This window comes from Notolepis coatsorum (assembly GCF_963971535.1).
Source record: "Notolepis coatsorum genome assembly, contig: SCAFFOLD_229, whole genome shotgun sequence".
NCBI classification, from domain to species: Eukaryota; Metazoa; Chordata; class Actinopteri; order Aulopiformes; family Paralepididae; genus Notolepis; species Notolepis coatsorum.
This window is the reverse complement of record NW_028174675.1, coordinates 124,434-137,305: the sequence shown is the minus strand read 5'-3', so window position 1 is coordinate 137,305 and position 12,872 is coordinate 124,434. Positions and strand designations below refer to the sequence as shown.

The window sequence follows — 12,872 nt, the reverse complement described above, 5'->3', positions numbered from 1 at the left end:
TTCTGTTGTTCAGTTGACATGTTCGATATAATCTCCGAAATACGTCCAAGAGAAAATCAGGGTCACCAATGTAGGAATGCAGTAATGATAGCGTAGACGGAGTCGTGTTCCGATGCAAAAACACTAGTTTATTACGCACTCTACTGTCGCACAAACAACACTTCCATTCATCTTTCACTCGTCTCGCTTTATGTCCCAGTAGCCACTACAACACTCTGTATTAGCACTCCGAGATAGTTTCACAATGAAAAGTGCTTTATAAAAAAAATTATTCATTATGTTCTTATAATTATTATTACATGAACTGACACTTCAGAACAGATGTGTCCTTCAGTTATTGGTGTAAAGTTGTGGAATTCTCTCCATAGCGAGCTTAAGGGATGTAAGTGTTTATCAATTCAAAAAATATTATAAAAAAAAAAAATTTAGTCAGTATGAAAATCAAATGTGATCTGATTTATGTGATATTTTATTCTTTATTCTTCTTCTTATTATAAAATTTTTTCTTGTTTAACTGTGGATTGTGTGTTTCTTGTATAATGGTATAAATTATAATTTGTGTAAATTAGGTTGTACGCCGACCATTAAGTAAATACTTGTTTAGTTTAGGAATAAGGGGCAGCTAACTATAAGATTTATTCTTCTTCCTTCCTGCTCCTTTTGTCCATGGAATGATATTTATGATTGTGTAATGAAGAAACTCTGATTGTATGATTCCATGTGGCAAATAAAAACTCTGAACTGAACTGAACTGAACACTCATTCCTGTCCACTGTATTGACCTTTATTGTGCCTTATTGCTGCAAGCTAAGTTTCCCATTGTGCGACAATAAATATCTGTCGAACTGCACAGAGACTCTGCAAGGAGGGTTCTGCTTAGCATGAAGCAGTCTGAGATCAGGCAGCACTGGTGTGGACTCAGATTACAGGGAAAGCTAGCTTATTTGGAGTTTGCTGATCACTCGGTCTCACACTCAGGGCTAGATCCACAAAGAATGGATTGCACGGAGCAAGTTGCACCCTTACTTACAATTCATCATGAATTGAAAATGGGGGACCCTGACGTAAACAAGACGGAAGTCTTTTTCTGGTCTGCATCCCCTTAACAATTGTGTGTATTGAGCCGTACTGTATTGTACCCATTCTGCAATCTGTTAATAAAACTTTCATTCAATCAATCAATCTGCACAGTGATTGATTGAATGAAATTTTTATTAACAGATTGCAGAATGGGTACAATACAGTAGCCTACGGCTCAATACACACAATTGTTAAGGGGATGCAGACCAGAGAAATACTTCCGTCTTGTCGTACAGAACTTGTAAGTCGCTTTGGATAAAAGCATCAGCTAAATGACTAAATGTAAATGTAAATATGCTGGGTGGGCAGAAAGGTCTCCATACAGGCTGTGATGCAGGCAGAACGGTCTCTGTACAGGCTGTGATGCAGGCAGAAAGGTCTCTGTACAGGCTGTGATGCAGGCAGAAAGGTCTCTGTACAGGCTGTGATGCAGGCAGAAAGGTCTCCGTACAGGCTGTGATGCAGGCAGAAAGGTCTCCGTACAGGCTGTGATGCAGGCCCTCAGCAAGCTCTCAATGGTGCACTGAGGATGCTGGCATGTGATGAGGCCCAGGATGGTCATGTTGTCGGCTTGATGGTGATATTGAAGCTGTGCTTGGCAGCACAGTTGTAGGTGAGCAGGGACTACAGGAGGAGGCCTAGCACACCGCCCTGTGGTGCACCGTGTTAAGGGTCAGTGAGACGGAGGCGTCTGCCTCACCACCTGGGGCCTGCCTGCCTGTCACGTTTAGAGGGAATGATGGTGTTGAATGCTGAGCCATAATCAATGAAGAGCATTCTCACATACAGTATGTGTTCTGAGAGGGCATACTTACCAGGGTAAGTAAGGTTTATTTATATTGCACCTTTCACAGACCAGGGTCACAAAGTGCTTCACATATAAAAACATCAATAAAGTGCAAGGATAGCAGCATGTTAAAAAGAAAGTAATTAAAAACGTGAAAGAAAAAAAAACAAGATAAAAAGACAAAACATTTACAGACATAGTTAGCCAAAAGCCTGTTTGAACAACACAGTCTTTAGCTGCTTTTTAAAAGTGTTTACCGAGACCACACCGATGTATCCTAGTTCCCACTTCAATGGAATGCATTTAGAGAGAAGAAATAATATTCTCAAAAATGTATTTTTGTTAGTTATAAATAGTGATTTTGTGTAAACCTCCCATTTTTTGTGTACCTCCCGCAATTACAATGACTGCGCTTCGAGCGCCCTCTACTGGCAACATTAGAGTTGGTCCTCTCCTTTATAGAGCTTTGAGGCAGTCCCCGCCCAGCGGAAATGACGTCAGCACAGACTTTGTGTACTGTAGCATCACCTCGTTGTCTATGGCTAATAAGCTAATGCTAATCTAATTCTCTGATAATATCTAGAACTATGGCTAATAAGCTAATGCTAATCTAATTCTCTGATAATATCTAGAACTATAATGCAGAGATGGTGTAATGAATGGACTAACTGCAGCTGCAGAAGATATATTTGAAGTGTTTGAACGGACTAAGGTGGAGCACCGTGGAGGAGGATGAACTAGAGGAGAGACTGATCGCCAGATTCTTCACCGTGAAACTACTGAATGTTTTGATGCTGAAACTGAGATGAAGAAACACAAAGCAGGTTTGTTAAATCAGAAGGTCCTTTGAACTTTAATGTCACCCTCTTGATCAATAGGCTCCCACTTGAGATTACGACATTGCACAATGTAATGTTTTATTCTGCATATTACCAGCCGCTTGCAGTGGTTTCATAACCAGGCTGGGCCTTGTGTGCTGCAGACGCCACCATTGTACCCTAAATGCTGCTGCATTGTTTCTGTCTTTATTACCTAACAGGCTGAACATAAATACACCTCTAGTTTCAGTTAAAGATGAACCCGAATCTCTTTGTCTGGAAAAACACAACAAAACGCAACAAGGGACTCATTCTTAGTTAATAAATAACAAAATGGACATTATGCAACAGCATATGATTTATTCAAAATGTCTAATTAATTCTTTCACAATAACATATTTATCTCTCTCTACACAGACACCCGTTATGAAGTGATGCAAAGTACACATTGTTAGTTGGTACAGACTGAGGCCCCTCCAGCACCAGTCTCAGTTTAGAGGCCCCTCCAGCACCAGTCTCTCAGTTAGTTGGTACACACTGAGGCCCCTCCAGCACCAGTCTCTCAGTTAGTTGGTACAGACTGAGGCCCCTCCAGCACCAGTCTCTCAGTTAGTTACAGACTGAGGCCCCTCCAGCACCAGTCTCTCAGTTAGTTGGTACAGACTGAGGCCCCTCCAGCACCAGTCTCACAGTTAGTTGCTGTGCCTCAAGCAACAAGCCACCACTACCAAGCCAGCAACCATCAGAATCAGAAGGGTGTTTATTGCCAAGTTTATGTTTATTAGGATCCCCATTAGTCATCACCAACGTATTGACTATTCTTCCTGGGGTCTGCACAGATATACACATACAAATATGAAACATTCAGTTAAGTATAAATCATATAGTCATATATCACATGCATAATCAATAAAAAATAAAACAAAAGAAGGTCATAGGTGAATCAATTTCACCATACCTTTAAAACAAAAACAAAGTACACAGAATAAATTTGGATAATATGGCTGCAGCTACACTCATGCATGACATATATTGATTTCCTTCCGGATTATGGCTCCTTTAAGTTTATTTTTTGAAACTGTCCTTATTTTCCGTCCGTATGATATGTAATGGGATCCTATTCCAAGATGTTATGGCTCTATACATTGCAGTTTTCTGAGATTGTCATGCCTCAGAAAGGCAATCTCACCCCTCTCCCGGGCTTCCCTCAATTTAGGGAGTAGCTCTTTCCTTTTCATTCTGACTGCGTCAGTGTAATATTCATTAATGTAGATGTTCGTCCCTCTTAGATTTTTGTCTCCAAAACCGCTGATCTGTCCTTGAACCTCAAGAACTTCACCACTATGGTTCTGGGTTTGGTGTTGTGAGCGGCTGGCTTCCCAGTGAGCTCGCTCAATCTCAATGCCTCGTTGAAGCTTGAGCTTGTCCACAAGAACATCCTTCACCTTTTCCTCGGTTTGCTCCCAGGTCTCCCCAGGCTCCTCACCGATGCCGTCAAGAACCAAGTTGCTCCTTCTCGATTGTCCTTCTGCATATTCCATTTTGTCAATGCCGGCTGACAGGCCAGACAATATAGACTGTTTCACATTTTGAGTTTCAGTTCAGTTCAGTTATTTTTTTATTTCAGGCTTTGGACACATAACAACGGTCATTCCATAAATCGTCAAAGTTTTACCAGCTGCTATTGCAGCATTGTCCAATTGTCCGAAAAGGGCTAGGGAGAAGCACTAGGCTTGTCGGGCCCTACCCCTGAAGACTTGCGTTTCTTTTCTTTTTGTTTTTTCATTTACATACATACATAGTACATACATATAGTACACATTACAGTACACACATATAGTACACATTACAGTATAGTATACCTGCAGTATATAATAGTATACATAATAGCATATAGTACATAATAGTGTATACAGCACATATATAATGTGATGTGAGATATATAGTACATGATATAGTACCATAATATAATAGCATACTGCAAATCTAGTTCAATATAATATACAAATTAATTATAATATGATTATACAATGTAATATGATATAACATACAATACAGTATCCGACTTATTTTTTTTAAATTAATATGCAATTAAAGCTCTTCTTCCCCTCTGTACCTATCAAAAATTGATTTTTTTTTAGTCTAGATTTGAATTGATTTATGTTTTCACAATATTTTAGTTCATCCTCTAGCCCACTCCACAGGGTGGCTCCGTAAGAGGAGATACACATTATTTTCAGGTTGGTTTTCGTCACAGGTTTTTTGAAGTTCAATGGTCCTCTGAGGTTGTATCCCCCCTCTTTATCCAGAAATTAGCTTTTTGAGTTTTCATATCATCTACATCCTTTTGAGTACATTTAATACTAGACCTGATGTCCTGAACCTTCCTTGTAATGGCATCCACTCAACTTTCACAGAGTGGATGATTATGATTAGCCCCATAGCCGTAATAGTTGGGAGATACCGAGAAAAGCTGACTCTGGAGTGAGCAGTAGATTATACTGGCTAATGTATTGTGCTTGAGGCAGAAGATGCTTGAGGCGTGGGTTAGGGTTAGAGCACTTGTTGTGATGCACCCGGTGGCTGTCGGGAAAGTGAACTCCCAAGTAAGGCCTAACAAAAATAATAGTTGGTTTCAGGTTGGTTGTCAGTTTGGCCATGGGTAGGTAGGGAATTTATTTTATTTTATTTTTTTATTTTATTCTTTCCCACGGCGACTATGGATAGGGAATTTCTTTATTTAATTAAAATGTTCACAACAACATGGATGCATGTACTCTGCCAGCATGTTTAATATCCATAATACTAAATGTTTGACTAAGATTTCTATGAAACTTTATTCTAAAAAAAAAAAAAAAAAAAAATCGGATTTTTTTTTTTTTTTTTTTTGAATATATAATTTTTTTTAAAAACTCATAAAATATATTGGGTCGCACCTAAATCGGCAGGGTCGGTCGGCAACCTGAAACCAACCATTATTTTTGTTAGGCCTAACAGCCCACTGAAGAGCAGTGAAGTTAATTGCAAGTGTGTTAAAGCCAAAGTAATTTTTTTTGTTGAAACCAGAATAACAAGATAGATTAGCGGAGAGCCCGCGTGAAAAAAAGGTGCGTAATGAGCACATATGTGTCGCGGAGAGCGCGGGACGCTTGAATCTGCAACTGCATTATGATTTATGAATGCCTATTATTGTTTATGCTCCGTGAAGCACTGTTGTGATGTTGCTCTTCTGCTTATCGCTATCGGTGGATCCCTAGTAGAATGCAGCGCGTTGGAATAACAGCGCTTCTTCTCCGGCAAGTCTCTGTTCTAAAAGAGTGAGTGATGAGGAATGAGGGCATCTCATCTGTGTGGGGTAGTTAGGGTCTCTGTTCTAAAAGAGTGAGTGATGACTGATGAGGAATGAGGGCCATCTCATCTGGGTGGGGTAGTTAGGGTCTCTGTTCTAAAAGAGTGAGTGATGAGGAATGAGGGCATCTCATCTGTGTGGGGTAGTTAGGGTCTCTGTTCTAAAAGAGTGAGTGATGAGGAATGAGGGCCGTCTCATCTGTGTGGGGTAGTTAGGGTTAGGGTACACTGCGTAGGAGGTCATAGTGCAGGGCATTGTTTCCGTTAGAACATATTCGTGCCGGTCTGGGTGTCCTGCAAGATTTCTATCTCCGGACCAGGGGAGGAAACTAACTTTTTGGCTTACCAGCCAACTGGCGAGTATCTGATTTTTTTTACCAGCCAAACAGATTTTTTACCAGACAAAAAAAATCGCTAATTGTGATAATTACTTCTTTGTATGTCAAGCCGTGTCAATGTTGTGTATGCATCTGGGTAGGCACACTGTGCCTTTAAGACAGCACGGTGGTCTTACGACAGTGCTGTGAAGTACCGTCAAGTGTTGTGGTAACGTCAGTTGGGTTGGTGTGCTGTTGTGCACAGTGCACTGGTTGAGCTAGCCCCTTTCGTGACTGCGATGTGCAAGCCAGGGGCTTTTGAGCATGAAATAAAATGTCTAACCTTACGTCGTAGTCCGGTGCTTTTTTGGAAACATTATAGTCATAACAGATACACCTAGCTGGCTGCTTTGAGCACACGGGGCTAACGTTAGCTAGCAAGCAGCTATAGCTAAAACGCTAACTAGAAGCTAACCACTGTATACAGTTCCAGTAGACTAACATTACACCTCTGTGATTTAAATGTGTCCTTAGTAACTTATACTCGAGGGTTGTACTAGGGTTGGATGCAGTTCCCCGTTGGTCAGTCTGTCTGTTTTCCATCTTCTGCTGTGTTTAACGTTATCTGTTTGCGAGTGCTCCTGATGGCTAGCCTAGTACCGCGGGACTTTTATTATTATATGTCCGCGGGTTGGCCAGTACTGCGCAAACGTTTATTAAACATTATATGTCCGCGGGTGGTCTTGTGCAGTGCTCTCGTGGCACTGTCAACTAAAGAGAACACTCAGAAGACGCGCACCGTTTGCCAGTGCAGTGATTACAGAATGTTTTATTTTTTTGTATACTCGCCAGCAGGGGAGGAAACAAACTTTTTGGCTTACCAGCCAACTGGCGGGTATCTGATTTTTTTTACCAGCCAAACGTAAAAAATACCAGCATTTGGCCAGTAAAGTGGCCTAATTTCCTCCCCTGCTCCGGACATATTCGAGAAATTCCGGTCAGAGTTTTAAACAGCAGTCTGTTATAATCACATTTTTATGAGCTAACTAATTCCGTTATATTGGACATTTGTATTAATTACATCAAGCGAAGAATGAGAAATTGATTTGCAGAATCAAATTACTATCTATCGCCTCCCAAGTTAGTGCGATACACTAATCCAGCATCAAGCTCCCGCCCCGCAGGCTCCCGCTGCAGCAGCTGTCACACGCACCCCCAAATGAATCTCGAGTCGACATCGCTTCACCTCGTTGTATCAGACACGTCACACATATCATAATGTTCAACTTCACACACAGCAAACTGTAGTTGATCATCACATTGCCTCGTTTGCTAGCTCGTCGCCACATGCAGAGAGGACGAGCCACATGCTCGTAACGCATTTGTTGATTTCATTACATTTAGTTATAATCAATAATATGCATTACTATGTGACACGGCAGTCAACCAACAGTTGCATATGATTAAAAAATGTCAACACTCACTCACCCCGTCTCTCGTTGTGCGAGAACAGCGGGTTGTCTGGTTGGTTCGACTTTTATATATCCCCATTGGAACAGGTGGACGGACGTCTGCGAGGCTCGCAACGGTAGCAGCAGACTGGGGATGCTCTTTGTGGTTCAATCAATAAAGTGTACTTTGTGTACGTTCAATCAATGTTATCTCTCGTACATCATAGAGGCTAGACTACTAGACTATAATGTCGTACCTCAGCCAGGAGAATTTAACTTTCCACTCGGGCCGCCGCCTGAACGCTCGACTTTTCTGTTTATTTTCCGCGGGAGCATCGGCGGTCTCTGACTTCAGAAGACTCATCTTCGTTGTCAATGTCATTATTATTAGACCTGCTTGTGCTTGGTTTCATGAAATATTTGTTAAGTTTAGCTTGTTTGGTCATCTCTCTCTCTCGCTCGTATACCTGTTTGTCGTTATGGTGGCTGGCCAGACAGGCTCAAAAAAAGAAAGAAAAAAAAAGATTCACATCTGAGCGGCGCCATCCGCGCTTTATCAGAGTGAAGCAACAATGAAACAAATGTAATGATTGTTTCGTTCATCGCATAGGCTATTTAATTTTAGCCTATTTTAAAACAATTCAAATAATAAAATTGTGCTTAGAGGAATTATTTTCACCGGACATTATGACCGGAGAGATTTAAATATTCGGACTTCAACATATTTTGCCGGTCAAATACCGGTAATTACCGGCTAACGGAAACGCTGGTGCAGGGACTCTGGGGACCATGAGGTCATGTGTGTTATTCAGACTATGTCATGGGAGGAGAAGCTATGGGTGTAGCCTCTCTCTCTCCACTGTGTTTATCAGGACTCCTTCATTCATCAGAGCTGTTGTTTTTACGCTGTATTATTAATCTACTATGCTTCCATCCATTAGTCCCCCACTATCCATGACTCTTGTGAGTTCTGATCAGATCAGAGTCGGGCTACTATGTGTGTCTGTCACAGTCAGTGGAAGGGTCTGTGGGTGACCAGAGGTCTAATGTTGACTGAGAGACCGCTATTGTGCTCTTGATGTAATCACTCATTACCTTTTTAATGTGTGATTAATGTTTTTATTGTGTTTTAAATGCAGCTAAACAAAATTAGTTTTTCTCTCATCTTCTGTCTAGGTAGCATCTGGTTCTGAAGCTGGGATCCTGAGGAGCAGTAGACGTTCTGTTCTGCGTGTTGCTGTAGTAGTACGTAGCGAGCTAGCTGTAGCAGGGACCATGGCACTGTCCTACAAGAAGGACCTGGACAAGTACAAGGAGATCGACGAGGATGAGATCCTTAACCAGTTGTCTGCCGAGGAGCTCAAACAGCTGGAGCCGGCCCTGGAGGAGATGGACCCTGAGGTAAAGGCTCGGTACAGCTGCCTGGCACGGGTCTTTTTGGGTCTTGTGATATGATTTCAACTTTTCAACTCATGACCGCAGAACTATAAATCGATCCACCGGTAGCTTGCTAAATTTACATTTACATTTACATTTAGTCATTTAGCTGACGCTTTTATCCAAAGCGACTTACAAGTTCTGTGCGACAAGACAGCAAGAAGGGTATAACTCTATCAGCTGAGTAACAATGTTCATCAAAGTGTTGCGTGTTACAGTGTAGGTTAGTTTATTAGGACAAGTGCATGACATTAAGGTTGGTCGGGGTTAGATTTTTTTTTTTTTTTTTTTTTTTATCATTTCAGATAATGGTTGAAGAAGTGAGTCTTTAGTCGACGGCGAAAGATTGGACGGGATTCGGCTGTCCTAACTGGGATGGGTAGTTCATTCCACCATTGTGGGGCAAGGACTGAGAATAGGCGGCTTCTCTTTGATGACCCTCCGGGAGCTTGGATAGGAGTAGATCTGAGGCGGCCAGAAGACGCCAACAGCTTGTCCGAGCAGAAACACTCGCACAATATGAAGGCTTTGTAACCCTAAGGTTTATAGCAGGCAGCTATCAGTGTTTGCCTCAATTTTGTTTTCAGACAACTATCAGTGTCGCCACAGACTAGGGATGTCATGATTTGAGATTTTCATGGTACGATTATTGTCTGAGGAAATATCAGTCTCACAGTTTTCACAATTTATTTTTAAAATATTATTTAGAAGATATAGAGATATACAAATATTATAAATATGTATATATATATATTGTATATAGCCCATTATATAAATACAAATCTATCTTCCTTTTGAACAAAATAGATAGATCTCGGTTTCTGCATCAGGATTGTTGAAGATAATGTCAAAAACAGATTTACACCCCCCCCCCAATGTTTCCCCTATCATAGCCATTAGTGGGCGTCATTAGCCAAGGTGAGCAGGAGGCAGAAGGAGTTAGAAAGAGGGTTGAAGGTGAGTGACAGGCAGAAGGAGTTAGAAAGAGAGTTGAAGGAGTTAGAAAGAGGGTTGAAGGTGAGCGAGAGGCAGAAGGAGTTAGAAAGGGGGTTAAAGGTGAGCGAGAGGCAGGAGTTAGAAAGAGGGTTGAAGGTGGTAGTTATTTGGTGGTCATGTGGAGAGATAAAAGGCAGACTAATAAGACGGAAGGTATCATACTTGAGGAAAAACGGACTACATATTGGGCCTCATTCAACAATACTCTTATTATTTTTCTTATATTCTTGCTTACCTGTCTGTTAAGATGACGATAAGAAAAGCCACCGCCACATTCATCAAGCCGTTCTTAACGTCGAAATCGGTTCTTACCCAGGTGATTTGCATGATGAATCCCACTCATTCTTAAACTGAAATGCGCGTTCGTGTTAAATTAATTTGCAAATTTCATTACAGACACGCCCGCCATCTCCTTATAAGGCGAATGAGGCGTGTGTAAAACAGCTGTGGTTCGGCATCTGATCCCTGTCTGCAGGGGAGGAAACTAACTTTTTGGCTTACCAGCCAACTGGCGAGTAGATGATTTGTTTTACCAGCCAAAAATAAATCGCTAATTGTGATAATTACGCCTTTGTATGTCTTCGTCTAAATTGATTTTCAATCATAGTAATAATCACACCGTGTCTCTACTCTTTAAAATATTTATTAGCATAAAACATTAATAACAGTGTCTACTCTTCACAATATTAGCATAAAACATATTAACATGAAAGAGGGAACTATTCTGGACTGGGTTGGGCTGGTCTAGGTTGGACTGGGTTGGGCAGTGAAAGATGCTGGACTGGGTTAGGCTGTGCTGGGTTGCACTGGACTGGGTTGGGCAGTGAAAGCTGCTGGGCTGGACTGGGTTAGGCTGTGCTGGGTTGCACTGGACTGGGTTGGGCTGGACAAGAGATGCTGGGATGGACTGGACTAAATATTGGATTGAGCGGGGCATGGTGAGTGTTCATTTTCCCCCTTCCTCTCCCAAACTGTTCAGATCATGAATACATTTATTATGTACCGTACTTTTCGCACTATAAGCCGCACCTGACTATAAGCCGCAGCAGCTAAATTGAATGATGTGTACTGTACATATATAAGCCGCACTGGACTATAAGCTGCATGTGTTTTAATGTTTAATTACCATATGTAAGGAGTGGAGCCTGAGGTTTAATTTGACTCAACACGGGAAACCTCACCCGGCCCGGACACGGAAAGGATTGACAGATTGATTGCTCTTTCTCGATTCTGTGACTGGTGGTGCATGGCCGTTCTTATATTGAGCTTTAAGTTCCCACCTCTACAGAGAATGACTCCCATTGGGACACAATACTGTCGGACAAATAACATTAACTCATTTACAAGTTGTATTAAGTTTAGCAAATAAGGGAAGAGATAAATAACATTTCAATGCAGTAAAAAAAAGCAATATTTTGATTTTTGGGTTTTGTCCACATATAAGCCGCACCGTTATATAAGCCGCAGGGTCGAAAAATGGGGAAAAAAGCCTCGGCTTATAGTCCGAAAAGTACGGTACTAGGGCTGTCCCCGACTAAGGATTTGGATGGTCGACTAGGATTGGCCAAAATGTGCCGTTAGTCCACTATTGGTCGACTTAAAAAAAAAGAAAAAAAAGTATAATATTTTTAAACATATTTCTTTTCTTTTTTTTATCATTCCATTTGGGCTGTGGGGGGTGCTTAATGTCTGAAGGAGTCGACTGAAGGCTTCTTGTCCTCTGCAAAAGCATGCAATTGGTCCACTGATGGATACATCTTGATATTTGTCTAGTCTAGTGTGTTCATTAGATGGGTGAAATCCTCTTTCAGTGCCTCTGTGCCTGTTTTCGTAGGCAGTTAGCCTCTGGTATGCGTGCCATTAGCGTTAGCCACGCTTCTAGGCCTCTTTTCTTTTGGAAAGAATGATAAAAAAATATATATAGTATGTATATCTAGTATGTACTCTAAGGTATTAGCCATCAGATTGCAAAAGCATATGACGTCTTTAGTTCATCCGGACCAAACTGGCTTCATAAGAGGTTGCCTGATCAATGATAACATAAGACGAATACTGCACGTACTAGATGCAGACAAAGAGGACACCACACCTAAGGCGATGCTATCCCTGGATGCTATGAAAGCATTTGACAGGCTGGAATGGTCGTTTCTATGGGCAGTATTAGAAAGGATGGGGTTAGGAAAAGGATTCATTGATATGATTAAAGTATTATACAAGGACCCATCGGCCATGATTACAACAGGCACATTCATCTCCGAAATCTTTCCGGTATCACGCTCAGCCAGACAGGGTTGCCCTCTTAGTCCCGGACTATTCGATCTATCATTAGAGCCTTTAGCACAATATATAAGACAATCCCAATACATAGAACCAATCGTAATCAAGGGCACACAACATAAAATTTGTTTATATGCGGACGACGTAATATTGTTCATGCAAAACCCCAACACCACATTGCCGCATCTACTCAAGTTGATAGAGAACTTTGGTGATTTATCGGGATTTAAAATAAATTGGCCGAAGTCGGCTTTCCTTCCACTTAACATCCATGCAAAAAAAGACACAACCCTCCCAGGTGCGATACCCATGGTAAAACATTTTAGATGCTTGGGTGTGGAAATATTTCCCACCATAAGAC

At 41.4% G+C, this 12,872-nt stretch overlaps 1 protein-coding gene across 1 annotated transcript in view; it reads left to right on the top strand.

The window, feature by feature from the left end:
• Positions 1–2,564: 2,564 nt before the first annotated feature.
• LOC311247503 (uncharacterized protein) overlaps positions 2,565–12,872 on the top strand; it is a gene marked incomplete at its 3' end in the record, with an annotated part of 36,365 nt that continues 26,057 nt past the window's right edge. Inside the window, exons 1-2 of the mRNA XM_084338545.1 lie at positions 2,565–2,691; positions 8,978–9,202. Coding sequence (XP_084194671.1) covers positions 9,077–9,202 — 126 coding nt within the window. The 5' untranslated portion in view covers positions 2,565–2,691; positions 8,978–9,076. The remainder of the gene's footprint in view (positions 2,692–8,977; positions 9,203–12,872) is intronic.